Below are 27812 nucleotides of genomic sequence, written 5' to 3' on the forward strand. Positions count from 1 at the left end.
GCCGCTGCAGTCAAATTCTTAATCTGCTGCGCCACAAAGGGAACTGTGAAGTTTACTTCCTTTTTGACTTGAGTTTATTTCAACTCTGATTTGGGAAAATTGATTCAATCAGCTCTTTGTTTTGGCAGATTGTAAAACCTTAGCGGGATTTAAATTTCAGAAAACACTCCATCTGTTACAGAACTTGGAAAAAAAACACATTTTCTGGAAACCGTCTTTTAGTAATGTCCCAATGAAACATTCCCATCGTGGCTCAGCGGAAACAAATCTGATTGGCATCCATGAGGACGTAGGTTCAATCCCTGGCCTTGCTCAGTGGATTAAGGATCCGGTATGGCCGGGAGCTGTGGTGTAGGTTGCAGACGCAGCTCAGATCTGGCGGTGCTGTGGCTATGGTGGAGGTCGGCAGCTACAGCTCCGATTTGCCCCCTAGACTGGGAATCTTCCTGTGCCCTGGTTGTGGCCCTAAAAAGACAAAAAAAAAAAAAATTAAAAAAAAAGTTCCAGGTGGTTCTGGTTTTATAAGCAGAATATAGGTATTTTATTCAGAGAGTTTTAAACGAAAAGGTAATATTGTTTCTTTATTCTTGTATCTTATCTTTGTAGCTGAAATTTCTTTATTTATCATGTCCTTGAAATGTTTCTTCTTGCAGTTTAACGATGCCCTGTTGTATACCACACCGGTGCAGTCTGGGATGTACAAACTGAACAACATGCTCTCGTTGGCTGGAATGAAGGTCTGTGCTTCTGTTAACAGAGATTTTTTTTTTTACCCAAATATATTTAGAGCAAACCCTGAGGGTCATCATTTTTCTCACACTCTTACCTCTTCTCTCTCCGTGTGTTACTGTTCCTCGGTCCGTTTATTCATTTTTGTCGTCATTTGTTCCCTCATACGTTAATGCAGTCATCACACATCTGCTGAGAACTACTATAAACAAAACATGTTATTGGTTTGGTGGAAAATTCAGACATGAATTGTTTATGTCTCCCCTTTACTCCCTTCCCCACCCCCCACCCCTAGGAGTTCAGCACCTAGTTAGGAAGCTAATGGGTGATGGGGAGAGTGGTGGTAGGTCGGGGGTGGGTGTCAGCAGCCAGGGTGTGGGGCAACCTTAGCTATGCTACGGAGATGCGACTTTCTTTCTTTTTTTCCTTTTCTTTTCTTTCTTTTTCCTTCTTTCTTCCTTCCTTCCTTCCTTTCTTTCTTTCTTTCTTTCTTTCTTCCTTTTTTTTATTTTTTGCTTCTTAGGGCTGTACCCATGGCAGATGGAGGTTCCCAGGCTAGGGGACAAATCGGAGCTGCAGCTGCTGGCCTACCCCACGGGCACAGCAACACCAGATCTGAGCCACGTCTGCAAGGTGCACCGCAGCTCGTGGCAACGCCAGATCCTCAACCCACCGTGCAGGGCCAGGGATCGAACCCGAGTCCTCATGGCTACTAGTCAGGTTCGTTACTGTGGAGCCACAGCAGGAACTCCTCGATTTTCAGTAGGATGAGTCTGCTCCAATAGTTCTGCTTTCTTCCAGGTCAGAAAACCCACCCAAGAAGCATATCAGAATGAATTAAAGATTGAAAGCGTAGAACGTTCCTTCATCCTGTCAGCCAGGTAAACTTTAAAAACATGTAAGGATGCACATTTGCCAGTATTAGCCAGTGTTTTCCACATTTAGGTTAACCACTCTGCTTGGTTTTTGTCTGTTTATTTTGGCCACGCCTGCAGCATGCGGAAGTTCCTGGGCCAGGAATCGAACCCAAGCCACAACAGTGACAGTGTTGGATCCTTAACCCACCAGGCCACCAGGGAACTCCTAGACTTATTTTTTTCCCCCTTCTTTCCTAATACCATGAAGTTTACTCTTGATTTACTGTATAGGTAGAATGTCGAAGAGCCAATGGAAGTACAGAGATTTAAATGTTCCTCTGAGTGGAATAATAATGCCGAAAAGGGCTTTGCTCATCTTTTTTTTTTTTTTTTGGCTTTTTAGGCCCACACCTGCAGCATATGGAAGTTGCCAGGCTAGGAGTCGAATCAGAGCTACAGCTGCCAGCCTACACCGCAGCCACAGCAACATGGGACCCGAGCCGCATCTGTGACCTACATCACAGCTCACAGCAACGCCGGATCCTTAACCCACTGAGCAAGGCCAGGGATCAAACCCGAGTCCTCATGGACACTAGTTGGGTTCATTACCACTGAGCCACGATGGGAACTCCGTGCTAATCATTTTCTTAAGTGAATATTTCAGATCCTTTTGTGATGATACATAATTTCTAAAAAAAAACCTAGAGTTTTGTAGATTACTAGGAAGCTTTCATGTAACATAAAATCTATGAGGTAGATACAGAAATGAGGAAGACTAAGTTATGGAAATACTGAGTTGCTTTGTGAAGGATCATAGCTGGCAAAGTCAGGGTACGAATAGAAATGTTTTGCTTTTAAATCTGATGTTATTTATGACACCACATTGCCTCAAACTGGAACTTACAGTGACTGATGGAGACATCAAAATATATTGCCATCATGTCAGTCAAGCGCTGAGGAAACCTGAAGCTGTGTGACTCAGGCTCGTGTCTTATTCAGTTATTGGCCGAGTGGCAGAAGTGGGTGTGTAGCCAGATTTGACTAGTGAAGGGAGACACACCCACAGCCATAGTTTGTTCCACTGCTGGATCTGGATGACAAGTCTGGGCAGCTCTCAGACCTAACCTTGGATGTAACAAAAATTGTGGAGTTGCTGTCATGGCTCAGTGGTTAATGAATCTGACTAGGAACCATAAGGTTGCGGGTTTGATCCCTAGCCTGGCTCAGTGGGTTAAGGATCTGGCATTGCCGTGAGTTGTGATGTAGGTCACAGACGTGGCTCAGATCCCGTGTTGTTGTAGCTGTGGTGTAGGCCAGCAGCTGTAGACCTGATGCAACCCCTAGCCTGGGAACCTCCAGATGCTGCAGGTGCAGCCCTTAAAAAATATATATATATATATAGATATAGATAGATAGATAGATAGATAGATAGATAGATAATCTGGTTGCTGTGTGGAGAGTTGTTTGGGAGGGGAACTGAAGGGATGGGTGATGGGACACAGGAAATCGGGGCTGGGCTGGGGGACGCCGAGCTGCGCCTCCGGCTTGCACGGTGTATTGGGTCATGGTGCCATTCACTGTGGGGGGGAGCACTAGGAGAGGTGCCGCTTTGGGGCAGAAATCAGATACTTGGATTCAGAGGTGCGTATTGAATATGAGAAGCCTGCGAATCATCAGAATGGGCTCAGCAAGAAGGCAGTTGATGTCAGATCCGGCTGTCAGAAGGAGGACTGGATTAGAGGCGTGTTACGGGGAGTCCTCAGCTCAGGGATGATGACCAAAGCCAGGAGACTGAGCGAGGGTGCCCAGAGACCCTGACACTCCTAATTCTCCCATTCACGCTGGAGTCATCCCTTCTGCAAAGCCTTCCCTGCCACCTAAATAAGGTAATTTGCTCCTGTTATCTACCTTATGTTTATTACATCATAGAGTAAGTACTTATTTTTATGTCTCACCTCAATTAGATAAGAGCCCTTGCAGGTGAGGTGTGCTTTGTGTGGCCAGTTCATGGCATGGTACCAGCCCATAGTAGGCTCCCGGGGCATGGTTTTTGTTTTTGTTTTGGGGGTTTGTTTTGTTTCTTATCTTTTTAGGGCCACACTCACAGCATATGGAGGTTCCCAGGCTAGGGGTTGAATCGGAGCAGCAGCTGCTGGCCTACGCCACAGCCACAGCAGCACAGGATCCAAGCTGCATCTGAGGCCTACACCACAGCTCACAGCAACACCGGATCCCCATCCCACTGTGCAAGGCCAGGGATTGAACCTGCGTCCTCATGGATACTAGTCGGGTTCATTAACCACTGAGCCCCGAGGGGAGCTCCCCGAGGCCTGTTACCCAAGTGAACTGGAGTGATGTGGCCTTTGGAGCCCAGAGCAGCATCCCGCAGGTCACCCGAGAAGTAAACAGTGTGGCAAAGCCTAACACACCCAAAATCCCTTCGATTGTAGAGCTTTTCCCCTTAGAAGTTCTGGTTTAAGTGGGTTTTGGTGTAAGGAAGATGCCTGTTCTTCCACTAACCAAGTCTCAAAACCAGGGCTAGAGTGTCTGCACTCGAGCTGCAGGCAAATGTGTGTGGTCTGTGAGAAATGTGTTATCAAGAGCCGGGACACATTGTTTTGGCAGAAACCCCACCCAAGAGAGAGCCAGCGCTGATTAAATGAGAGAGCAGCATATGCGACATGATTCGCTCAGTCGAGTCACATTCCACGCACTCCCAGGGCTCCAGAAACATCAGATGGCAGTCCTCAAATTAGCTCTCTGCCTCTCTGCTTTCTGTCACCTTTTCCGGTGAAAAATTGGGACGGGAGAGAGGGCAGGGGTGGAGGGCGGATAGTGATATTTGATGAATGTTTACTCGGAACCTGAACCTATTCCTCATCGTGTGGTTCTTCAGAAAACAGGGACAGAGGCCAGGGGTGACGTGGTGGCGAAGGGTTTAATCCTTAGCCACGCTTGGGTCTCGCACCAAGTCCTCCCCAGTCCCACAGCCTGTTAGCCAAAGTGCCTGGACTGGGAGTTGAGGCTTGGTGGATGCAAACTGTTGGATTTAGAATGAACGCGCAGGGAGGTCCCACGGTGGCGCACAGGGCACTGGGTCCCGTCTCTTGGGAGGATACGAGGAAGACAATGTGTCTGTGGTATGGCCGGGTCCCTCTGCAGTATTGCAGAAATTGGCACAACACTGGAAATCAACTATACTTTTAAAAAAATCTAAAAAAACAGAAAAAATCATCTAACCGTTTGACTCCTCGGATTGCTTATCTGCAAAAGATAATGGTGTGTGATGTATAGATTGGGGCAGGGGGTGTAAGGTCCAGTATATTCCACAGGGTAGCTCTGAGGATGAGATGTGATGACATTTGCAAAGGAAGCATTTAGCACAGCTGGCTGATTTGCGCTCAACGTTAAGTAATGGGCAGCTCGTTGGGGCGGCGACGATGGAAGAGTAGACATAACTGAGGCAGATTTTGTTTGGTTTAGAGAGAAAGGGGCTCTTTCTGTTTTACTTTGCTTTTAGTATCTAACGAAACTTTGAGAAATACTACTAGTTTTAAAATTCCATTTGTATACCATGTGATGTCACTTATGTCTGGAATCTAATATATGACACAAATGAAATTACCTACAGAACAGAAACAAACTCATGGACGTGGAGAACAGGCTTGTGGTTGCCAAGGGGGAGTGGGAGGGAGTGGGATGGACTGGGAGTTTGGGGTTGGTAGATGCAAACTATTGCATGTGGAGTGGAAAAGCAATGAGGTCTTACTGTATAGCACAGAGAAATAGTCTATACAATGTGAGAAAAAGAATGTGTGTGAGTCATATATATACACACACACACACACACACACAGCTGGGTCACCTTCTGTACGGCAGAAATTGACAGAACATTGTAAATCAACTATAATAGAAAAAATAAAAATAATTCTTTTTGCAAACTGGATATCTTCCTTTTAATTACCCATATGAGTGCATATTCTAAGAGGCACTTAAGCCATTTAGTAGGAAGGTACATTTCTGAGAATGATTGTGGGGAAGGGAAGGGAAGTGGTTTTTTAAGCGCCTCCTCGACCTGCTCAGGATTCATCAAAATATGCCTATTCATATCATCGTTTATGATGGAATTTTTCATTTTAAAGTCTTGGAGGGTGGCATGCTCACAGCATGTGAAAGTTCCCAGGCCAGGGATTGAACCTGCGCCACAACAGCAACCCCAGTTGCTGCAGTGACAGTGCCGGATCCTTAACCCGCTGTGCTGCAAGAGAACTCCCGCTTTAAAGTTATTGTTTAAAAGTTCAAACATATTTAAAATCAGAATGAATAATACAATGAAACTGCATCTTCAGTTACCCAGACTCAAAAACTACCAAGATTCTGACACAGATTTTCCTCTTTTCTAAAGTATTTTAAAGCAGATTGCAGCTATCAGATCATGTCACTCCTACATACTTTAATACGCTTCTCTGGAAAAAAAAGCACATTTTCTTATTTAATCACAGTGAGAGGAGTGCCTGCAGGGCAGGACCCGTCATTATGATGGATTGTATTATGATGGCGTTTTAAGTTTATTATTAAATTCTCTGTCTGTCTCTCTACAAACAGACATACACACAACCTAAAATGTGCCTCTCGCTCTTGAGTCTGCAAAACAAAATCTGCTGATACTAATGATGATTCTGAGTTACCATAGAATTTTTTTAAGAGGGAGTTATGGTTACAAAACCATAGAACAGGAATTCCTTTTCTGAGCAGGCTCTCCCCCTATTTGGCCCATTTCCATACGTTTGAACCACATGGCTCCTGGTGACTGAGAGTGAGAACAGCAAATGTGCTGGGCTGATTCGGTGCAAGAGCCCCAATAGCCACTAGAGTTTATTTCCCCTGTTAACCACTCCTTAAACGTCTGTTTATGACACTAAAAATGTGTTTCCTTTACTCCGGCACTCTTTCTAGAATATTTAGTAAAGTATTAAACTAAACATGTTTAATATTCAATGCTATAAACTTGATTTTGACACTTGATTTCTTGGATTTTTTTTTTTTTCTTTTTTGGCTGCCCCAAGACATAAGGGGTTCCAGGGCCAGGGCAGAGATCAGATCTGAGCTGCAGTTGCAGCCTAAGCCGCTGCTGTGGCAACGGCAGATCCTTAACCCACCGTGCTGGCCGGGGATCAAACCTGCATCCCTGTGCTCCCAAGGTGCCACTGATCCCATTGCGCCCCAGCGGGAACTCCAGAATATTTTTAACATCTGGGATTATATCTCAGGAAACTCCTTGGTTGTATAAATAATCATAATTATTAATTGCATGAATAGTCCTTAAGCCAAACAAAAAATACTTCCAAATTTAGGGGACTTCAAAAGCCATTCAGCAGAAAGCAGTACTATTGGAAAGAAAAAAAAGCATTGTGTTTGCTAAAATGCCATGTGTTCTGAAATGCCTGCTCTGATTGTTTGCGCACATAAACCTGAGTTGTTGCCTGTGGCTGGCATTGTTGGAGGGTGGTAGAGTCTGTTGCTATGGCCAAAGAAGAAGAAGAGGAAAAAGGCAAAGAATAAAAGCCGACATCTGGTTGATAGAACCTTCTTTTGCCCCCTACAGTTCTGCCCCAGAAAGGGATGAATGGTTAGAAGCGATTTCCAGGTCAATAGAAGAGTATGCCAAGAAAAGAATCACATTCTGTCCTAGTAGGAGTCTTGATGAGGTATTGTCTTTCCCTTCTTATGTTTTTTCCGTGCATTTAAAACAGTTTTTAACCTTAAAGAAACATCTCCCAGGGGGTTAGAAAAGCAACATGTGCTTCACCGAAGAACTGGAGATGTACGTATAACTTCAGAGCTAGATATTGATACTGTTAATGTCTAACTAGTCTGTGATAGTGTATGGTACATGGATATTTTTTCTCGTTATAAATCCTCATTGTAGAAAATTTTAAAAACGCAATGTGGCCTGAGGAAGAAACTCATTGCACTACCACAGGCATCTTTTAAAGTTAATCTCACACGAGAGGATTATTGGGAGGCAGCTGAGTTTAACATCCTGAGAACATGAGAAATACGATCGTTCGTATTTCATCCACCTTCTTAATGGTAGCATGAGCATGGTGAGCTGCCCGTGCCAGACGAAAAGGCTTGATGTGGCAGGAGACACACACATAGAGCTAACCAGACGCCCTTCTTTCACAGGCAGACTCAGAAAATAAAGACGAGGTGAGTCCTCTTGGATCCAAGGCTCCCATCTGGATTCCAGATACCAGAGCCACCATGTGTATGATCTGCACAAGCGAATTTACCCTGACCTGGAGACGACATCACTGCCGGGCCTGCGGAAAGGTGGGCACGGATCACCCTCACCTCCCTTGCGATTTGCAGTAGCTCCGTGCTGGGCATAGTGAGGACGCATGGTTCCCCTTGGAAACCATTGGCGGGGGGTGGTGTTGGGAAGGGGAGATGCTGAGTCATGGCTGGTGTCTCCTCTGAATATTTAGGCATGAGGCGCTCTTGTTACGGAACTTACCCTTTCCTATCCCGAGATTACTTTGGAATGTCAAGGATAGACGGTTTTCATGTTAAAAAAAGAACCTATCAAATTTACAATTAAATAGATGCCCACATTTACAGACGATTGAAACTGTAGTTCCCGTTGTGGTGCAGCAGGAGAAGGATCCAGAGTTGCTACAGCTGTGGCACAGGGCGCAGCTGCAGCTCCGATTCAGTCCCTGGCTCAGAAACTTCCGTCTGCCATGGGTGCAGCCAAAAAATAAAAGAAAGAAGGACACTGCGTTTATCTAGGTACTAAGTATTTAGTAGGAGGCAACTTTTCAGGTTGAAGTTATCGGTAGTGATGTTTCTAAGTCTTCATGACCTTATGAGTAAAATGGTGACAGTGATGTCAGAGAGTTCCTGGAAGGATGTAACGGGTCTTATCTAGAGAGCATTTAGCCCAGGCCAAGCACTCGGAAGAGATGCAGCAGAGGTGGTCACGGTTCCCACGGTGATGAGCACAATGGCAGTGACGGTAAATACAGCTTCCATGGGATTTGCTGCGCCCCAGGCGCTGTGCTAACCCTTTGGCCCGTATTGACCCCTTTGGTATGTTCTTTTCTGTAGTCAGCCCTCAGTAGTCGTCTGTGGCCTCTCCATCTTCAAGTGTGGTCTTGTGTGCGTTCACGACGTGCCTGAGCGCCATTCAGTTAATTATTGAGACTCAATGACCATGAAAATATTACGAAAAGTAGACGGCAGTACCGATTGTAACGTAACTGATGGTTTGGATACAAGGGTTATTTTAAATGAAATAATTCCAATGTGTTTTCAGATCGTCTGCCAAGCTTGTTCGTCAAATAAGTATGGCTTAGACTACCTGAAAAATCAACCAGCAAGAGTATGTGAACATTGTTACCAAGAACTGCAGAAATTAGGTAAAAAGTAAAAATTGAACTGAACATTCCTTTATTCCCCAGATGCTTTCAAACGACCTTCTCAGGCACATTAGCAATGTGCTTGGTGATACTTAAAACATTAAGTATTTTGCTTTTTTAACTTAGTTAAGCCTTCTTGACTCATATTTTGTGCTAATTCCAGGAAAAGTTGGACTGAAACTTATTTTTACTCAGAAAATGGTTTTGCTAAGGATACTAATTTTGTAGAATTTAATCATTGGAGACTCAATGAGATGCTATGAACGGTTACAAAAGAACGTTAATTTGCAAGTAATTTTCAAGTTTCTAGTTTCACAGCTCTGTGCTCATTGCAGATCATTTGGAGTTCCCATTGTGGTTCAGCAGGTAAAGAACCTGACAGTATCTGTGAGGATGTGGGTTCAATCCCTGGCCCCACTCATTGGGTTAAGGATCTTGTGTTGCTATGGCTATAGCGTAGACCAGCAGCTATAGCTCCAATTGGACCCCCAGCCCGGGAACTTCCATATGCCGCAGGTATGGCTGTAAAAAGAAAAAAGAAAGCATTTTTATCTATCAGTAAAGTAAGTCTCAATGGAAACAGACTAGGTGGGAGTTCCTGTCGTGGCTCAGCAGCATCAAACCCCACTAGTACCTATGAGGGTGTGGGTTCGATCCCTAGCCCTGCTCAGTGGGTTACGGATCCAGCGTTGCCATGAGCTGTGGTGTAGGTTGCAGATGCGGCTTGGATCTGGCGTTATGGTGGCTGTGGCGTAGACCAGCAGCTGCAGCTCCGCTTTGACCCCTAGCCTGGGAACTTCCATATGCTGCAGGTGCGGCCCTAAAAAAACAAACAAACAAAAATAAAAACATACTAGGTGGCACTTTGTTAGCCTTGTTCTAATCCCTTTAGTGAGGTTTTGTTTTATATCTAAATGTGCAGCTTTTCACCACATACAAAATGATAAGTCATAGCTGCCTGTTCATTGTTTGCAAGTATCCATCCCTACAGTTGCGATGAATGCAGCTCAGGTCACTGTTTTGGGAAGAGATCTTTATAGATAAATGCATAAAACTTACAGGATCTAAATTTGTAAAAGGTTATCCTTCCTACCAATGAAGAACAGCTTTTCATCAGAAAATGAAAATATCTAAGTGCGGACATGCTATTTCAGAATCCATCTATTTATAGAGGAAGAGTGGACCGTCTGTATACGTTTTCCAAAGGACCCGTCCATCTGAGATTTTGCCCTCCTTATGTTCCTCCCCATGTTGTCTGGGTATATAACATAGGCTTGACCATTCAAGATTCATTTTTCAGTCCTTCTCCCTCATCACCCCCGCCTGGTTCCTCAGTAAATCTTGCCAAATGACTCTCTGAAAATCTGTCTTGCTCTGGAGTTCTTCATCTCAGCCCTAGCAAAGCCTTCATTCTTTCATCTGGACGACGGTCCTAATTTCCTAACAGGTTCGTCTGCTGCGAACCCTTCCTCTTTCCTACGCCAGGTGTATTTTTCTAAATTCAGGCTGCTCGTGTCACTCCCCAGCCCCAGAGGCCTTTAGTTTCTCACTGCCTAAAAGACAGTCCTGAACACCAGCTCCTTTTCCAGCCTCATCTCCAAGTAGACAATCTAATTTCATATCTCTGTGCTTCTGCTCATACTGACTCTTCTTCATGGCGTGTTCTTCCGTCTCTTTTTTTCTTTGGCAAACTCCTACATGTATCTTAATGAGCAGCTCCAAACTCTCCTTGTCCTCCCAGCCTGCCCTCAGCCTCTGCAGTCAAAATGAATTACTTCCTCATCGTCTCTTTTAGTCCCTTTTCTAGCATTTTGGTCATTGTAATATTACTGTTTGGTCATGTATCTAAATGCTAAATGATCTTGTTAGCCTTTTTTTTTTTTTTTAAGTCAGGAGGGAAGTGTTTTCAATTGAATTTTTTAAGTTGATAGTACAGCCACATGTTTCAGAATTCTAAAGGCACAAAAGGGCAGTCCTTTCATAGGGTTTGCCGTTGAATAAGCATAAAATCATAGACCCTGGAACATCTTCCTTGCACTCAACTTCCAGTCATTTATCTTCCTTTCCCAGGGGCCTCAATGTCATAAGTTTCTGAAGTATCATTTCATGGCTATTTTATGCAACAGTGTGTATTGGTTTGGATTAAGTTAAATTGCAGAATGCTTACCCTTGGCTACACAAGTGAACCTGGTTTGTTTTAGACCACCAGCACGCCCCGAAGATCGGATCTCCTGGAAATCACAAATCTCCATCCAGCACCTTATCCTCAGTCCTGCATAGTATTCCATCAGGGAGGAAACAGAAGAAGATCCCAGCTGCTCTCAAAGAAGTGAGTGTTTCCGTTAAACCTGCAACCTGATAGAGGCTGAATTATTCATTCCCTTATAATACACTGTTCTTCTTTCATAAAGGAAGCTACCACTTTAAGACATGCATTTTCGTGCTGGCGATGGATACGGCTAAGGCCTCACTCTCTGGCTGGATCTCCTTTAGGACCTGAGTCATTTAGAAAATGACCATGAAAATGTTTGGAGAACATCTTACAGCAATGATAGAAAGTAAAGATAGCTTGGACACACAGGAATTTTTTAAATTACTTTAAGGAGGGAGTTCTCTCGTGGTGCAGTAGGTTAAAGATCCAGCATTGTCACTGTAGTGTCTTGGGTCGCTGCTGTGGCATGGGTTTGATTCCTGGCCCTGGAACTTCCGCATGCTGTGTGTGTGGCCTAAATAAACACATAGAAATAACATTGCTTTGAGGAGACCCCTTACCAGAGGGAAGCAGTCTGTAATATATTTGGGGCATTTTATTAGCATTTATTCATTTGCATGGCTTGTTTTTAGTAGGCTTTAGTTGGTTATATACAGCTAATGGTAGGTTGTTCTTCCTTTAAACCTAAAAGAAAAAGAATTTAAGTGATACTAGTCTACAGAGTTAGACCTGCCACTAGTAGAAAACCAGACGCGTCACTATTTTCCCGTCCCGATTACCCAAGTTCAAGCAGTCAGCCAGTGTCAAGAGATCAGGCAGGGAGTTCCCACCGTGATGCAGTGAGTTAAGGATCTGGTATTGCTGCAGCTGTAGTGTAAGTAACGGCTGCAGCTCAGATTCAGTCCCTGGCCCAGGAATTCCCATGTGCCACTGGCATGGCAAAAAAAGAGAGAGAGAGAGAGAGAGAGATCAGACAGTACTGCCTTTCTGGTCACTCCTATATTGATTAGTTTATTAATTATTTCCACCTGTGCTAGTTTTTGGCCAGGAGAGTAGAGTTTTATTTTTTTATTTCTTATTTTATTTTTTGTCTTTTTAGGGCCACACCTGCAGCATTTGGAGGTTCCCAGGCTAGGGGTTGAATCGGAGCTGTTGCTGCCGGCCTATGCCAGAGCCACAGCAATGCCAGATCAGAGCCCCATCTGCAACCTACACCACAGCTCACGGCAACACCAGATCCTTAACCCACTGAGCAAGGCCAGGGATCGAACCCGCAACCTCATGGTTCCTAGTCGGATTCGTTTCTGATGCTCCACGTCAGGAACTCCAAGAGTAGAGTTTTAAATTTTGTTCCCTTGCTTGGTTACTGTGGAGGTTTTCTATCATGGAAAGTATAAGCAAATAACTACAAATTAGACCAAAATCTTGTTTCTTATGTAAAGTTGGGTGTCTTTCATCATGGCCTTTGAAATACTGGGAAGTGATTTACAGATAATCTCGGTCAATAGTTAAGAACAGGACTTAAAGTTCCATTTGCCGTGTTTCACATGGAACTGGTTAAGCCAATAGAGTGAATACTCGGAACTCTCTCTCATCACACAGTTCCTAAATCTAAATCTACATCCAGAAGCTTAAACTTTCTTAAGCAACTGAAATAATTTTCAGTTCTCTGTAATTTTTTGCCTCTTCATGCTGATATCACAGTTTATAAATATAATTTTTACATGTGCCCCCCTCTTTTTTGTTTTTGTTTTTGTCTTTTTTTGCCGTTTCTTGGGCCGCTCCCCTGGCATGTGGAGGTTCCCAGGCTAGGGGTCGAATCGGAGCTGTAGCTGCCAAGCCTACACCAGAGCCACAGCAACGTGGGATCTGAGCCGCGTCTGCAACCTATACATAGCTCACGGCAACGCCGGATCGTTAACCCACTGAGTAAGGGCAGGAACCGAACCCGCAACCTCATGGTTTCTAGTCGGATTCGTTAACCACTGCGCCACGGCGGGAACTCCCTGTGCCGCCCCTCCCCCCCTTTAGTCTAAACTCCACAGCATTGGCTACAAAAACTCTTTATGGTCCACAGACTAGACTCAACCTAATTCCAGTTGTTTTTTTGTTTGGTTGGTTTTTTTTCAGGGGTGCACCCTTGGCATATGGAAGTTCCCTGGCTAGGGGTGGAATCAGAGCTACAGCTGCTGGCCTACACCATAGCCACAACAAGCTGGGATCTGAGCATCTGCGACCTACACCGGTCCCTGCAATGCCGGATCTCCTTACCCAATGAGCGAGGCCAGGGATTGAACCCACATCCTCATGGATTCTAGTCGGATTCATTTCCACTGAGCTATGAAGGGAACTCCCCATTCAATTTCTTATACATGCTGCAGATGCAACCAAAGAAAAAAGAAAAGTGCGAATCCTTGAGGCTTACCCAAACTTGTGTGGAATCAGAAACTTTAATGAGCATTCTTGGTGATTCAGAACCATTGCTTTGGCTCATTTGTGGTGAGATGGGGGAAATTAATTTATCCAGTTCAGTGCTAGAAAAGTCAAAGTATTCATCTCAGAATGCTGGGGGTTTTTTGTTTGTCTTTTGCTTTTTAGGGCCACACCCAAGGCATATGGAGCTTCCCAGGCTGGGGGGTCTAATCAGAGCTACAGCTGCCAGCCTACGCCACAGCCACAGCAACAATAGATCTGAGCCGCATCTTTGACCCACACCACAGCTCACAGCAACTCCGGGATCCTTAACCCACTGAGCTAGGCCAAGGATCAAATCCGCAACCTCATGGATACTAGTCGGGTTCACATAACATAAAATTAATCATTTTAAAGTATACAATTCAGTGGTATTTGCTGTATTCACAAGGTTGGAGTAATAGTAGTATCCCAGTGTCACTACATTTTAAGAGAAACTCCTTTGAAGATAAATATTCTAGTTTTTTTTTTTTTTCTTAATTGTCGATAGTCTCATACAAGGATTTATTTCTGTATACAAGTTTACTTGCATGTAACAGATATTTCTAATTTACCATTAGATATAAATTTTCCACTACACAACCTATCATCCTTTTCATGAAATTTGTAAGAAATTAATACAATTACTATGTAATTGAAGATTAATACAATTACTACCTTAAAAGTTCATAGAGCACATTTCTGTTCATTTTCTACTGCTATGTAACAAATTACCACAAATGTAGGGGCTTAAAACAGCACACATTTATTATCTCAGGAACTTAAATGGGATCTCTGCAGGGTGGCAGTCAAGGCGCCAGCTAGGAGGCTGACTCATGAAGGGGCTGCCTGCTCCTGGAGGCTGCCCTCGGCACCTTGCCACATGGGCCTCCCCAGAGGGCTGCTTACTACTTCAGCCAGCATGGCATACAGTTTCTAAAGCCAGTCTGCTAGCAAGATGAAGTCCTTTTTTTTTTTTTGTTTTGTTTTTTCTTTCTTTTTAGGGCCGCAGGGGTCAATTGGGAGATAAAGCTGCTGGCCTATGCCACAGCCACGCAGGATCCCTGACCCTGACCCACTGAGCAAGGCCAGGGATCAAACCCTGGCCTCAGGGATACGAGTCAGGTTCATTTCCACCGCACCACAGTGGGAACTCCAGGATGGAGTCTTACGTAATGTAGCATAATAATTACGGGAGTGACAACCCGTCACCTTCACCAATCCCACTGGTTAAAAGCAGTCATAGGTCCTGGCCACCCTGGAAGGGAGGAGGTGGTACAGCAGCCTTGGGAGTCTGTTCACCATCCCACCAATAAGGCAGTTCCTAAATTTGTCTTTTATAGCTCATCTTTTCCCATATTTAAAAAGAAAAGTTTTCAACAGCCAGATTATAATCATTGAAAGTTTACTATCTTGTACCTAGAGATTAAATCATTTTCAGCCTTCTGTGAAGCAAAATAAGCTTTTTTTCTTTCAGGCCAAAATTTGAGGAGCAGAAACTGGTCCTTGAAACCACTATTAAAAATAGAATTTTGGAGTTCCCGTCGTGGCGCAGTGGTTAACGAATCCGACTAGGAACCATGAGGTTGCGGGTTCGGTCCTGCCTTGCTCAGTGGGTTAACGATCCGGCGTTGCGTGAGCTGTGTGTAGGTTGCAGACGCGTCGGAACCTGCGTTGCTGTGGCTCTGGCGTAGGCGGTGGCTACAGCTCGATTCAACCCTAGCCTGGAACTCCATATGCCGCGGAAGCGCCCAAGAGATAGCAACAACAACAACAACAACAAAAAGACAAAGACAAAAAAAAAAATTAAATAAAATAAAAGTTTAAGTAATTTACCCTAAGACCCCCGAATAAGAAAAGCAATACACAACACATACAGCCCCCCAAATACAGCTTTATTTATTTATTTACTTTGTCTTTTTAGGGCCATACCTACAGCATATGGAGGTTCCCAGGCTAGGGGTTGAATCGGAGCTGTAGCTGTTGGTCTATACCATAGCCACAGCAACACGGGATCCGAGCCATGTCTGCCACCTACACCACAGCTCCGGGCAACACCGGATCCTTAACCCACTGAGAAAGGCCAGGAATTGAACCTGCATCCTCATGGATGCTAGTCAGATTCGTTTCCACTGAGCCACGATGAGAACACCTGAAATACAGCTTTTAAAGGCATTTTTTTACCTTTGGAATTATTGCTTATCTCCTGGTGAACACAGGTAAACCCACAAAGAAACATACACATGCACACACAGTTAAACCAGGTAAAATTCTGGAATTGCTTCTTAAAGGAAGGGTTTTATGCTTATGGTGGTGGCAGGATTCAATTTGTACAGTAGCAGACTTTGAAAATAAACAATTTCACTCTGAAACATTATGTTATTATCATGATGATTATTGCTTTCAGCACCAGTGATCAAAAGCAATTTTGTCACTTTACATCTTATTTCTGTCTATAAATCATTAAACCGTGTATGGGGTTTGCTTATCTTAGGTATCAGCAAACACAGAAGATTCTTCTATGAGTGGCTACTTGTACAGATCAAAGGGCAATAAAAAACCTTGGAAACACTTGTGGTTTGTCATAAAAAATAAAGTGCTGTATACATATGCTGCAAGTGAGGTAAGCGCTGAAATCTGAACATGAATAATTTGGGGGTCTTGTTATACTGTGCCACCTGAAAATATTTACAATGTTTGCTTTATTTGTTTTGTCTAGGTTTTTCATTTTGCTTTGCTTTTAGAAGGGGACATGTTGCTGTTATTTTTGACATGAACAGTGTCCTTGTTTTGTATCTAAAAAGCTCTTACCCCAAAATGTTAGGAATTGTCCATAGTGTTAAAATGTAAGTTTTGGGGATCTCATATGGCGACGGACTCGTTTACGGAAGGTAGAAGTTTAATGGGACTGGGGTATATCACCTTTCTGAGCTAAGTTTTCTGCATCCAGAAAATTTAAGTAATATAATTACCTACATCCTGTGGTTGTAGGAAATAATGTGAACTTCAGTGGATACGAACACACTGAAAACTGTCAGCACAGTGTCTGGTTCGAGGGCTCGGTGGGGAGGCTCAACCCAATAAATGTTCTTGAATAAATGCAAAGTGGGTAAATTGCTAGAATTACCATTATTTTACCTATATGTATATGGAATTAAATTAGAGCTGTAGAGATCAAGAGTGTGCAGATCTGAATTTTCTATCAGTTGAAACCCCCCCTCCCTTTGTGTCTTTGTAAATTAGGATGTGGCCGCTTTGGAGAGTCAGCCTTTACTCGGATTCACGGTCACTCAAGTCAAAGATGAGAACTCAGAGTCTCGAGTCTTTCAGTTACTGCACAAAAACATGTTATTTTATGTATTCAAAGCCGACGATGCGCACTCCGCTCACAAGTAAGTAATTGACAAAGTCGGTTTTTCTTTCATACATGAGATTTCAAGTTGTTCCTTTAAGTGATTGATCTTAAAAAAGAACCTCCTTCCATGCATAGGGTCCGTAAAGAATTTAAAGCGGAGATCCAAATTAGAAAGCTGTAGCATAGTATTCGCATTCTTTGGCCTTGTGTTAAAGACAGGCAAGAGGATGTGGAAATTTTTCAGGAGGCAGAGGGGGAAAAAAAATAGGTAGTCCTGTCCAAAATATTTTGTGTACACACCCGCTGAGGAAGCAGCATGATGCCGCTGTGCTGAACTAACATAGGGGAAGCTGAGGTATTTGACCTCTCCTCCAATGAGGTTAAGAATCTTCTCTGGAAACATCCTAGGCCCCTGGCAAGCCAGGGATTCAATTGTGCCTCGGAACAGCGGGAGTTGAAACAGCTGCTTGCTGACTGACTGCTTTGGGGAAAAGGTCAGACGCATTAAGAGGCCCCCATGCTGTTCCAGGGGCTGAGTAGAAGGAAATGGATATTTTAGATGAAAAGGCTGACATGGTGTCTTCGAAATTCCAAGAATATTTATTTAGATGTCGTGTGGTTGCTTAACAGAGAGACGCATATCTCTGTGAAACCAAAGTCCTCTCTGAACAAAGCAGTTCTGTTCACTTCTATGTCATTTGATTTTTTTTTTCTTTTTTCTTTATTTTTTGGCTCTACCCATGACATGCGGAAGATCCCGGGCCAAGGATCAAACCCATACCTCGGCAGTGACAATGCCAGTTCCTTAACCATTAGGCCACCAGGGAACTCCCCAGTGATTTTTATTTCTTGCATTTTTCAAATTTCTTTGACTTTTATTTTGACCTCACAAAATACACATTTTTGTTTTCCTAAGAGATGCTCACGTTTTCCCAATAGGCTTAAAAAACACACGAAGATAAAAAAGAATGCTTTAAATAGGGAAGGTTTGTCATTTCTTAAGCAGTTAGAATTAATGTACCAGAGTTATATATGCCCTGAATGTTAATCAGGTACTGTGTTACAAACACTCAATCAGAGCTGTTGTTTTTTTTTTTAGTCTATATTAGGATACAGCCATGAACAACTGTTACTCTAAATCATTCCTTTTGTGTACTGAAGATATTTAAAAATTATGACCCAACTATTTTTTCTTTCAAATTACTTGGGTAAAATAGTAATTGACCTAATATTCTGTTAGATATTGTATTTATCATTATTTTTATCTGTATTCATTGTTAAGCTGATTAGCATTTGAATAGACATCCTTTTCTGTTTTTTTCTTTCTTTTTTTTTTGGTCTTTTTGCCATTTCTGGGGCCGCTTCCGAGGCATATGGAGATTCCCAGGCAAGGGGTCTAATTGGAGCTGTAGCCACCGCCTACACCAAAGCCACAGCAACCGGGATCCAAGCCGTGTCTGCAATCTACACCACAGCTCACGGCAACGCCGGATCCTTAACCCACTGAGCAAGGCCAGGGATCGAACCCACAACCTCATGGTTCCTAGTTGGATTTGTTAACCTCTGCACCACGACGGGAACTCCTAGACATCTTTTTCTTATACCATTAAGTTAAGACAGAAATCCCTTCAAGACAGAGTTGAATGCACTTGGGTGAAAGGATTCAGCTTACGTGTAATTTAGCAGTAATACAGGCTAAATTATTGAGGAGTTCCCTGGTGGCCTAATGGTTAGGACTTAGCACTTTCGCTGCCGCAGCCCGGTCTTGATCCCTGGTCTGGGCATTGAGATCCCACATCAAGCTGCTGCATGCTGCCGCCAAAAAAACCAATGCAGCCTAAATTATAAGTTGCTCTTTGAGGTTAATAAGATCATGGGTTGCTCTCTTTGCACATTACAGAATGTGAAAGTGTGTGGGGTGTGTTTTCTTTTTTGGCTGCATCATATGGAGTCCCAGGGCCAGGGATCTCAGCTGCAGCTGTGACCTAACCTGGATCTTTTCACCTACTGTGTGGGGCCAGGGATTGAACGTGCATCTGAGCACTGCAGAGAAGCTGCCAATCCAGTTGTGTCACAATGGGAACTCCTAAAGTGTGGTAATTTTAATGGAAAATTTGACTTTTTTTTTTTTTTTTTTTTTTAGGGCCGCACCCATAGCATATGGAGGTTCCCAGGCTAGGGGTCGAATCAGAGCTACACCACAGGCACAGCAACATGGGATCTGAGTCACATTTGCAGCCAATACCACAGCCCACGGCAGTGCCAGATCCTTAACCCACTGAGCAAGGCCAGGGATCGAACTCGCAACCTCATGGTTCTTAGTCGGATTCATTTAATGGAAACTTTTGCCTTTTTCAAAACCTTTTTATTATGATGTAACATCTATGTCACTTGCATATTAAATTTAATTTTTAATTAAATCTTTAAATTTAATCACAGCTGCTTTTACTAATTAAATTTAGTGATTTCAAATGTTTATGGTAAGTTCTGAGGCAATTAGACTATGAGGAAATGCAAAGAAGTTACCTTGAAGTGTCTTCTGAATAATTGTGGCTGTATATGTTGTCAGATATATACAAACGAATGTTAGAAAGACTTCTATGAAACTTTGAGACATTTTTATATTGCATGCAAACTTCATTATTTATTTACCTATTTATTTTTAGGGCTGAACTCATGGCATATGTTAGTTCCCAGGCTAGGGGTCGAATCAGAGTTGCAGTGGCTGGCCTACACCACAGCCAGAGCAATGCCAGATCTGAGCCACATCTGTGACCTACACCGCAGCTCACAGCAACTCAGAGTCCTTAACCCACTGAGCGGGGCCAGAGCTCACACCCATGTCCTCATGGATGCTAGTCAGGTTCATTACTACTGAGCCACAACAGGAACGCCTGCATGCAAACTCTAGATCCCCTGGGAGTACAGTACTGGAGGCTAGATTCCCTTTCATTGAAAATATTAGAACAAGTGTGGACTATGGATGCCCAAGGAATCTCTGGTTTGTAGAATTAAGGATGAGGATATAGGAGTTCCCATCGTGGTGCAGTGGTTAATGAATCCGACTAGGAACCATGAGGTTGCAGGTTCCATCCCTGGCCTTGCTCAGTGGGTTAAGGATCCGGCGTTGCCGTGAGCTGTGGTGTAGGTTGCAGACACGGCTCGGATCCGCGTTGCTGTGGCTCTGGCGTAGGCGGTGGCTACAGCTGCATTCACCCCTAGCCTGGGAACCTCCATATGCCGCGGGAGCGGCCCAAGAAATAGCAAAAAAAAAAAAAAAAAAAAAAGGATGAGGATATAGGGACAGAGCTGGTATTCCTAAAAACGAAAATGGGGTTGAAATAAAGACCTTTGCAGATATATCCACTTCCCAAGTCAATTAAATGGCATCACTAGGGCCTCATAGAGCTTTTACATGCAATGGCCCCTTCCTCATGTCATGTAGAAATAAGAGTTGCACCTTGCAGGCCAAATTTTGGTCCAAATTACGAAATAAAGGTAGTTCCTATACATACCGAATTCTCGTTTGCTATAGAAAGATCTCACATATACTGCTAGGGTGACTGAATCCACAGGCACAGCTGTTGTCCATATTGTCTTCACATATGTTGGATGATTGCATTTTACAAATCTAACAAATTTCTCTTATAGGTGGATAGAAGCATTTCAAGAAGGCACGATATTGTAGCTGTGTTGGTTTCATCTCTTGTGTGATTCCAAAGGGTGGACTTTCATCAGAATAGAGTAAATACAGTACAAAAATTTTATATAAATGAACACTGCCAAGATAAATCCAAAATCTTCATCAAAGAAATTATTTTGTTAGGTATATGGTAATTTTTTAAATGTTTGTTTTTATGTATGTTATTTATTAAAATTTTGATGTTTACTTAATGGTCAGAATTGTTTCTGAGACTCACACTGAATTCTAAAGTAACTTTTCTTTAGAAACCAGAAAAGTTATCTTAATACTGTATATTGTATTAACTTTGTGACACAGTCCATACTGCCTTCTCAATGTGTTTTACAGCTGTTACTTTGTAACATTCTCACTAGTGATAAGACTTTGTAAATAAAAAACACACATCAAGGAGCAAAGTTCCATGCAGTGTTTGGTTCGAAATTATGACTTATGAAAGTGCTGAAAAAAAATGCATGTCTTTGAATCAGTAAATTTAGATGAATTTTTGTATCTTTTAGTGGGAAAACACATGGCCAGTTTCTACCTCAGTAACTGTGAAATGAAATTCCAGTAAATTATCTAAAGTATTTCTAGTGTTATGTACCTCTTTTGGAATGAGATAACAGAATCTGAATTTTTATTTAATTGGACTACGAGTAGGAAAAAGGATGTTTTCATTTGCAAGGGAACACAAATAATCAACTCTCTGGCCTTTACATTATGTCTAAGCTTTTTTTAAAAATTACTATTTTAGGGAGTTCCCATCGTGGTACATTGGAAACGAATCCGACTAGGAACCACGAGGTGGCAGGTTCGATCTCTGGCCTCGCTCAGTGGGTTAAGGATCCAGTGTTGCCGTGAGCTGTGGTGTAGGTCGCAGACACGGCTCGGGTCTGGCATTGCTGTGGCTGTGGTGCAGGCCGGCAGCTGTAGCTCCGATTGGACCCCTAGCCTGGGAACCTCCATATGCCATGGGTGTGGCCCTAAAAAGACAAAAAAATAAAATAAAAACTACCATTTTAACACAAACATAAATGTATTATTTCTTTTAAAAGCAAAATATGGCAAGCACTGTATTATATAATGTCCCTTGCTATTGTAAGAGTTCTGACCGCAAGTTAGTGGTGATATTTGTATCTAAAAAGAGGGCTACATTTCCTATGATACTGTGATTTTAAAAATGAACTAGACTACCATATCAACAAAAGCACAGATTCTAAGCCAGTATTAGGTGAAATTGTATAGTATTCACTTTTAAAGTTTTTTTTTTTTTTTTAATGCCACTTTATGTTATGTCCTCCTTGGTAATTTTAAAAATATATGTATTTTTCTTTAACCAACTGTTGGTGACCTCATTAAGAGGGACTTCATATTCCTAATTCTGGTGCTCATACATATGAACTACTCTGTACGTTAAATTGTTGATGAGCAGAAGTAAAATGAGGTTAACATTATGATTAAAATCATTCCTGATGTTTATAGTATATATTTATTGACTGAGCTTAAACTATAAATTATAAGGCAAGTTATCAGCAGAATATTTCATTAAAGGGCACAGGAAATTTCCCTTCTGCTTTTATATAAAGCATTTCCTAATTCAGGAGAATATCAGTGATTGCCAAGAGAATGAATGAGTGCCTTTCGGAAGCCTTCTGGATGTTTGTTCCAGCACCAGGATCTCTCCTAAACCCAGAGTTGGCTGCTGTGGTTTTTCTGGCTGTTGCCTGCTATGGAATCATTTTAAACCCTCTTGCGTCCTCACTCACAGCCCTCACATCCTCTCTCCCACGTCTTTGTCCCCTAGGTCAGCTGACACTTCTTTACAGCTCATGTATTTTGACCAAGACAGCATAAACAAGGCTTCCATGTTAAAATCCCTGCAGTTTTTAGTGTATCCTTTTTGGAGACCAAGGTTATGCTTTATAAAGTGTTTCCTTCTGCTTCATGGGGGCTAGCAGTTTGCAAAACAAAAAGTTATTTGAAGTCCTTCCCTCCCGATCTTACACTCTCCACCTGCTGACCACAAAGTTGGGTTTAATCAGAATCTAAAAATTATCTGCCAAGGCTACTACTGTGTCTTCCAACAGTTGGCTGAGTCAAGAACCAGTTAAATATTTAAATATAAGAAACAGTGCACAAACTTTTAGTCATTCTCGTAACTACATGTGAAACTCATGTGCTAGCTGTTGTTTTGCCCCATGGAGAGCTTTGAAAAATATAAACCATCCCCTTTTAAAGAAGCTTTCAGTTGAGCACACATACCCCAAAAGATGTTTTAAATGTGGGAGAGTATCATATTCCTTCTCCCCCTTATCCGTCCTTCATAGCTGACTGAAACTGACCAGTTATTTAAACTTGCTCCTTCCATATCCCATGAGAAACAACTATACGCATTTTGTCGTGAGCTACTTTAAAAAACAACTCTTGATAGCTAACATTTTAGTGGGAAAAAAAAAAAGATTGGATGCATTCTGTAATTGAGAAAATACAATAAAACTTAGATCCCACGGATACTGTATTTACTACACTGATTCATGTGCTTCCATCAAATCCTTTTATTCATAAGGAGGAGACAGAGGAGCATATTTTATAAAGCTGAGCCCAAAAGGATGCTGAAAGAAACCTTAGACAAGAGATGCCAGGTCACACTAGAGAAGGCTGGTGTTCTTGTATGTGTCTCCAGCAGGTGTTCCTTCTTTATCCGAGGCAGCTGCAAATGCAGAGGCCCCACCAGAGTCTAGGAAAACGAGAAGGGTTACCTTTGGCATCGTCCTACATTTCTGAACCTCTCTCCAACCTCTTTTCCCCTGTTCCCTCGTGTACCCAGTCTCTTGCCCTCTGCCCAAGATGCTTAATCAAAAGTCCTTTTAACCAAAAGCTTGCTTTGTGTATGTAACATGTAAAATGAGATTGTCAGAGCAACCAACCCGTGTTTACTACAAAGGTGTGATGGAACAACGAAGCGGAGAAGACAGTTTTCAAGGGCAGTTTTGTTAGGCAAATGAATATTTTATATTTGGTTGGCAGAGTATATCCAGACATAGAGAAGCCTATTTAGTAATTTGGTGAAAATATAAATGTTATCACAACATATGTCTTAGAATGTGGTTTCATTATACTCAGTTTTTGAAATTTGAGATCCATTGTAGTCCAGTGTCATAACTGGGCCTTCCAGAGAGGTAAATCCTATTTCTCTTACTATACTGTACACTCTTGAAGACAGATCCTATATGTAATATATTGGTTTCTCACAAAATACCTACCCTGTGTCTTTAAAGAGAAAAATACTTGTTGAAGAAAGTAAGGACAGGATTCCTGTCATCTCTAACTCAAAGAAAATCCCCAAAGTACCTCATGATAACTCAGATCTCAGACCTGCTCTTTCCACCATATGCCTGCAAGGCCATATTTGCACGTACCTGTTGGATATCTACATGTCTTTAAGCATTTTCAGTTTTACAAACCTAAAACTCAACTCAGTTTCTTTTCATTGAACTCTGTATATCTCTCTTCTGCAATGGAAAAATACCATTCTAGGCTCCAGAATCTGCCTCCAAGTCTCAACAAGACCCTCTAACCGTTGCTCTTGTATCCTTTCCAGCTTCGTTGCCCTTCTGTTACTGCATCAGCCCTAGCTCAAGCCCTTCCCAATGATGGGCATAACTTTTCGAATTCCAGTGCCTTCTTTGCATGGTCCCATTCTAAACACGGCCAGAACCATCTTGTAAAGCATAGTTCTGATCTAGTTTCACCCCTGCTCTTTACACCATTGGCTTCCAAGGGGCTTGCTGTGGAATACTTTTCCTCAGGTGTCGTACCCTGCAGCTAACCCTAACCCAACCTTTCTCTTTTCACACCATTTTATTGTTTCTCCTCCTTGCCCCCGCCTCCATTTCTGCCTATTTATCCAAGACTTCTCTGTAACGGTTGATACTAGTCCCTCCCCACCCCGCCTCCGTTCCTCTGATCTAGTCTCTTTCTCCATGTTCCCATAGCCTTTGGCCCTTAAACAGACTTGCTTATGGTGCTTATCATATTCTGTCCTTGAGAACAGCAACTGTATTTTGCTCATTAGAGATTCCCTCTCAGCATCTGGCAGAATGTCTTGCATGTGCTAGACATTCAGTATTTGTTTGGTGAATTAAATTAATTCAAATGGATCTCTTTTTTTTTTTTTTTTTTTTTTTGAGTGCCTCTAATATACAAATGGCATTCTGGAGCCTATGCCACTTCTAATGTTATTTTCTAATGGAAATTTTCTAGTACGATTTTAAGACAAAGTAGTAAAAAATGTTCAAAAAGCTTCAATATTAAATTCTCCTTTTTGTGGGGACTAGGATGAAGGGGCAGCTCTCTTTTATATGAGTTGGTCTTAGCACATGAAGAACCAATCTTGAAATACTATCTTTTTTAATGACATAGATTTATAGAAACTCTTTTTACTTAAAGTGATAATAGTTTGTATCTTATTGTTCATATAGAGATATATAGATCCTTTATAAATAAAATATTAGCACTGTAAAAAATGTTCATTGTATTTATACAAAATAAATTTACTAAATCGACGTTTGGTGTGATGATGTCTCTTAAACCATAATTTTTTGTAGTCACTCATTTTAAAGATGAACCACACAGACCTGTTTTCCTGAATCATAATTAGGGGTAGCTCTCTTTCACTCATACAATATATTCCCAAGCTGGCTTCTACTTTCAAACTTTATTAAGTCAGTTTACCATGACTTAGGTGAATTAATTGGATGATAAGGGGGTAACCCCATATTAGGCACTGAGAATAGAGGAAAGGTCTCAGATTGCCTTTTTCCATTGGACCTACAGTATCCTTTCTTAGTTGTCACCTTTGAGACTTAACTATCTGATTCCAAATTTGACTGCCTGCAGGAAGGGCTGCCTTAAAACCACCAAACACAACAAATGATACTAATAGGAAAAGGAGACTTTGGAGAATGAGACGAAAAACATATTTCCACGTGTTAAGGGTTGGTGCATGCCCCTTTTGTGTCCAGCTGCCTGGGTCCAGAGGAAAATGACAAAAGTGATGTTCTCCTTCTCAGCTCACTTTTGTTTTTCCAGACTTGGGCTTCCTGAATCCCTGACTGCTTTTCTAGTGCCTATCAATACTAAAAGAAAGCTCTTAATGTGAAAACCACACAGGGCAGCTCTTCCTGCTACACCGCCATGCTTCTGGTAGTATCAGAATGTGTTCCCTTGTGGCTAGAGTTCCCACCCTGGCTCAGCGGTAACAAGTCCGACTAGTATCCATGGAGATATGAGTCCAATTCCTGGCCTTGCTCATAGCCTTGAGCTGTGGTGTAGGTGACTCAGGTCTGGGATTGCTATGGCGAAGGCCAGCAGCTACAGCTGCAATTCCTAGCCTGGAAACTGCCATATGCCAGGGGTGTGGCCATTAAAAAAAAAAAAAAAAAAAAAGAATGTGATGCTCCGTCAATGCCTCTTCTTTTCGCAAATGTTTATTGCCCTTTAAGCACTGTCCTATAAGCTTGGAAACAAACCGCTGAGGAAAACAGACTAAAGCCAGTCTTAGGAAGATTACATTCTAAATGATTTAGAATATAATCACTAGCTCCGTTTGGCCATTAAACCTATTTATTCACAAGAGTTGACTAAGTAAAACTTCGCCACATACAGGATTATACCCCAGCTTGTTTTATTTAAGGTAATTTAAAATATTTTATTGGGATGTACCCTATTTTGTTACTCTTCTAATAAACCTTTTAGTCTAAGGTAAGAGAAAGTCTGTTAACAGAGCCAGATTCCCACAAGTTAGAAACCGAACTGTCATAAAACTGATTCGGTCATTTATTTTTGCCAAAATCGGATCTTCCTTTACCACCTTTTGCAAACGACGCTAAACAAGCGGCTTCTAAAAGTGCCCATAGGGCTCTGGCAGTGCAGTCTCCCTCCTACCCGATAGGGGGCAGCCAATTATTCAGAGGCTGGGTTCTCTCATCCACCCAGGGAACGTCACGACCTCCTCTCGCCACTAATGCGCAGGCGCGGGCGGGAGCGCGCAACGAGGAGCCGAGGGAGGGGTCACGAACTCTGACCCCCCCACAAATACACAAACCCCGAAAGCTCCCTGCCCCCACTTTTTAAAACCCTTCCCCCTTAGTTTTCTCCAACCTGCCTCTTCCCGGAGGCCCCCCCCCCCCCGCAGCAGCCGCCGCAGTGGGACTGTCCGGTCTACGCCCGGGGAACGTAGCTCGGCAGAGAAGCGCCAGTAAGAGCCGGTGAGGAAAAAAGCGGCCGTAGCCGCGCCCGGGACGGGGGGCGTAGGGCACGGGGAGGTCCTTTCCTCCCAACTGCCAACGGCTGCGTCCCCAGTTCCCGCAACAGCCTGCGGCTGCAGCCGGTAGAGCCCGCCCTCTGGCAGCGCCGCGCTGCTCGGGGCGGGCTGGGAGCGCGGACAGCGGCCGGAGCGGCGAGGCCGACTGTGCGGGGCTCCGAGAGAGGCCGAGGCCGTAGCCAGGGCCGGGCACGGGGCCCGGAGCCCAAAGAGGGGCCGGAGTGGCGGGCGCGAGAGGGAGTCCGCGAGCGGCTGGGCGCGCACGGCAGCCTCTCCCGCGGCGCCTCTGACCTTTCACCTACAGGAAAAGCTTCCGTCTCGGCGCCGCCGCCGCTTCCCCCGCCTTGGGGAGTCGAGCGCCACCGCCGCCGGGCCCGGGATGCAGCGTGGGCTCGAGCGCCGGCGGGACGCTGCGGGGTCCACCTGGCCACTCGTGGGCGCGAGCCGAGGCCCGGATCCCTTTCCCCGCGCGGGCCTCTTACCTAATTCTCGTGCTCACCCAGGGCAGACGGAATAACGCTTTCAACTTAAGAACGGATGGGGCGGGAGTGGCCGCTGCCTTTGGATCTGTATCTTTTGCGAAAGAATGGATCGGCCGAGGGTCCTCCCTGAAATGGGCATGTCCAAGCTTCCTGGAGCTCTTTTGTTAAGAAACTACCTCCAACTCCTGCAGATAGCGTTTGTTGAATGGTAAATGTTGCCAGGTTGTCTCGTAACCTTCACCAAATAGGTCACCTGTTTAAAAAATAATGCGAACTGGAAAGGAGAAGCAAAAGG

At 43.3% G+C, this 27812-nt stretch overlaps 2 protein-coding genes and 1 long non-coding RNA gene across 10 annotated transcripts in view; 2 read left to right on the top strand and 1 right to left on the bottom strand.

The window, feature by feature from the left end:
* The window catches only part of FGD6 (FYVE, RhoGEF and PH domain containing 6), a 142776-nt gene extending 117501 nt beyond the window's left edge, over positions 1–25275 (top strand). For all 4 annotated transcript variants that reach the window (XM_013998063.2, XM_005664248.3, XM_021092744.1 and 1 more), the window contains 9 exons: positions 654–737; positions 1531–1610; positions 7192–7294; positions 7776–7922; positions 8908–9010; positions 11212–11339; positions 16168–16296; positions 16917–17065; positions 20680–25275. In XM_013998063.2, the coding sequence (XP_013853517.2) occupies positions 654–737; positions 1531–1610; positions 7192–7294; positions 7776–7922; positions 8908–9010; positions 11212–11339; positions 16168–16296; positions 16917–17065; positions 20680–20716 (960 nt within the window). In that variant the 3' untranslated portion in view covers positions 20717–25275. The remainder of the gene's footprint in view (positions 1–653; positions 738–1530; positions 1611–7191; positions 7295–7775; positions 7923–8907; positions 9011–11211; positions 11340–16167; positions 16297–16916; positions 17066–20679) is intronic.
* On the bottom strand, positions 626–27626 carry LOC110260793. Of its 2 annotated transcripts, none has more exons than XR_002344252.1 (3): positions 27518–27626; positions 827–931; positions 626–747 (listed from the first exon to the last, which is right to left on the bottom strand). It is a non-coding gene; the product is annotated as an uncharacterized LOC110260793 (long non-coding RNA). The 2 variants fall into 2 exon arrangements; XR_002344251.1 differs by lacking the exon at positions 27518–27626 and adding an exon at positions 11178–11264.
* Positions 26648–27812, top strand: part of NR2C1 (nuclear receptor subfamily 2 group C member 1) — a 47624-nt gene continuing 46459 nt past the window's right edge. Inside the window, exon 1 of one of the 4 annotated variants that reach the window (XM_013998075.2) lies at positions 26648–26979. The gene's annotated coding sequence lies outside the window, so the exon portion shown is untranslated. Of the gene's footprint in view, positions 26980–27282; positions 27726–27812 lie in introns of those variants that run through there. The other 3 variants (XM_005664254.3, XM_003126708.4, XM_005664253.3) reach the window with 3 other exon arrangements.

This window comes from Sus scrofa, chromosome 5, assembly GCF_000003025.6.
Source record: "Sus scrofa isolate TJ Tabasco breed Duroc chromosome 5, Sscrofa11.1, whole genome shotgun sequence".
NCBI lineage: Eukaryota > Metazoa > Chordata > Mammalia > Artiodactyla > Suidae > Sus > Sus scrofa.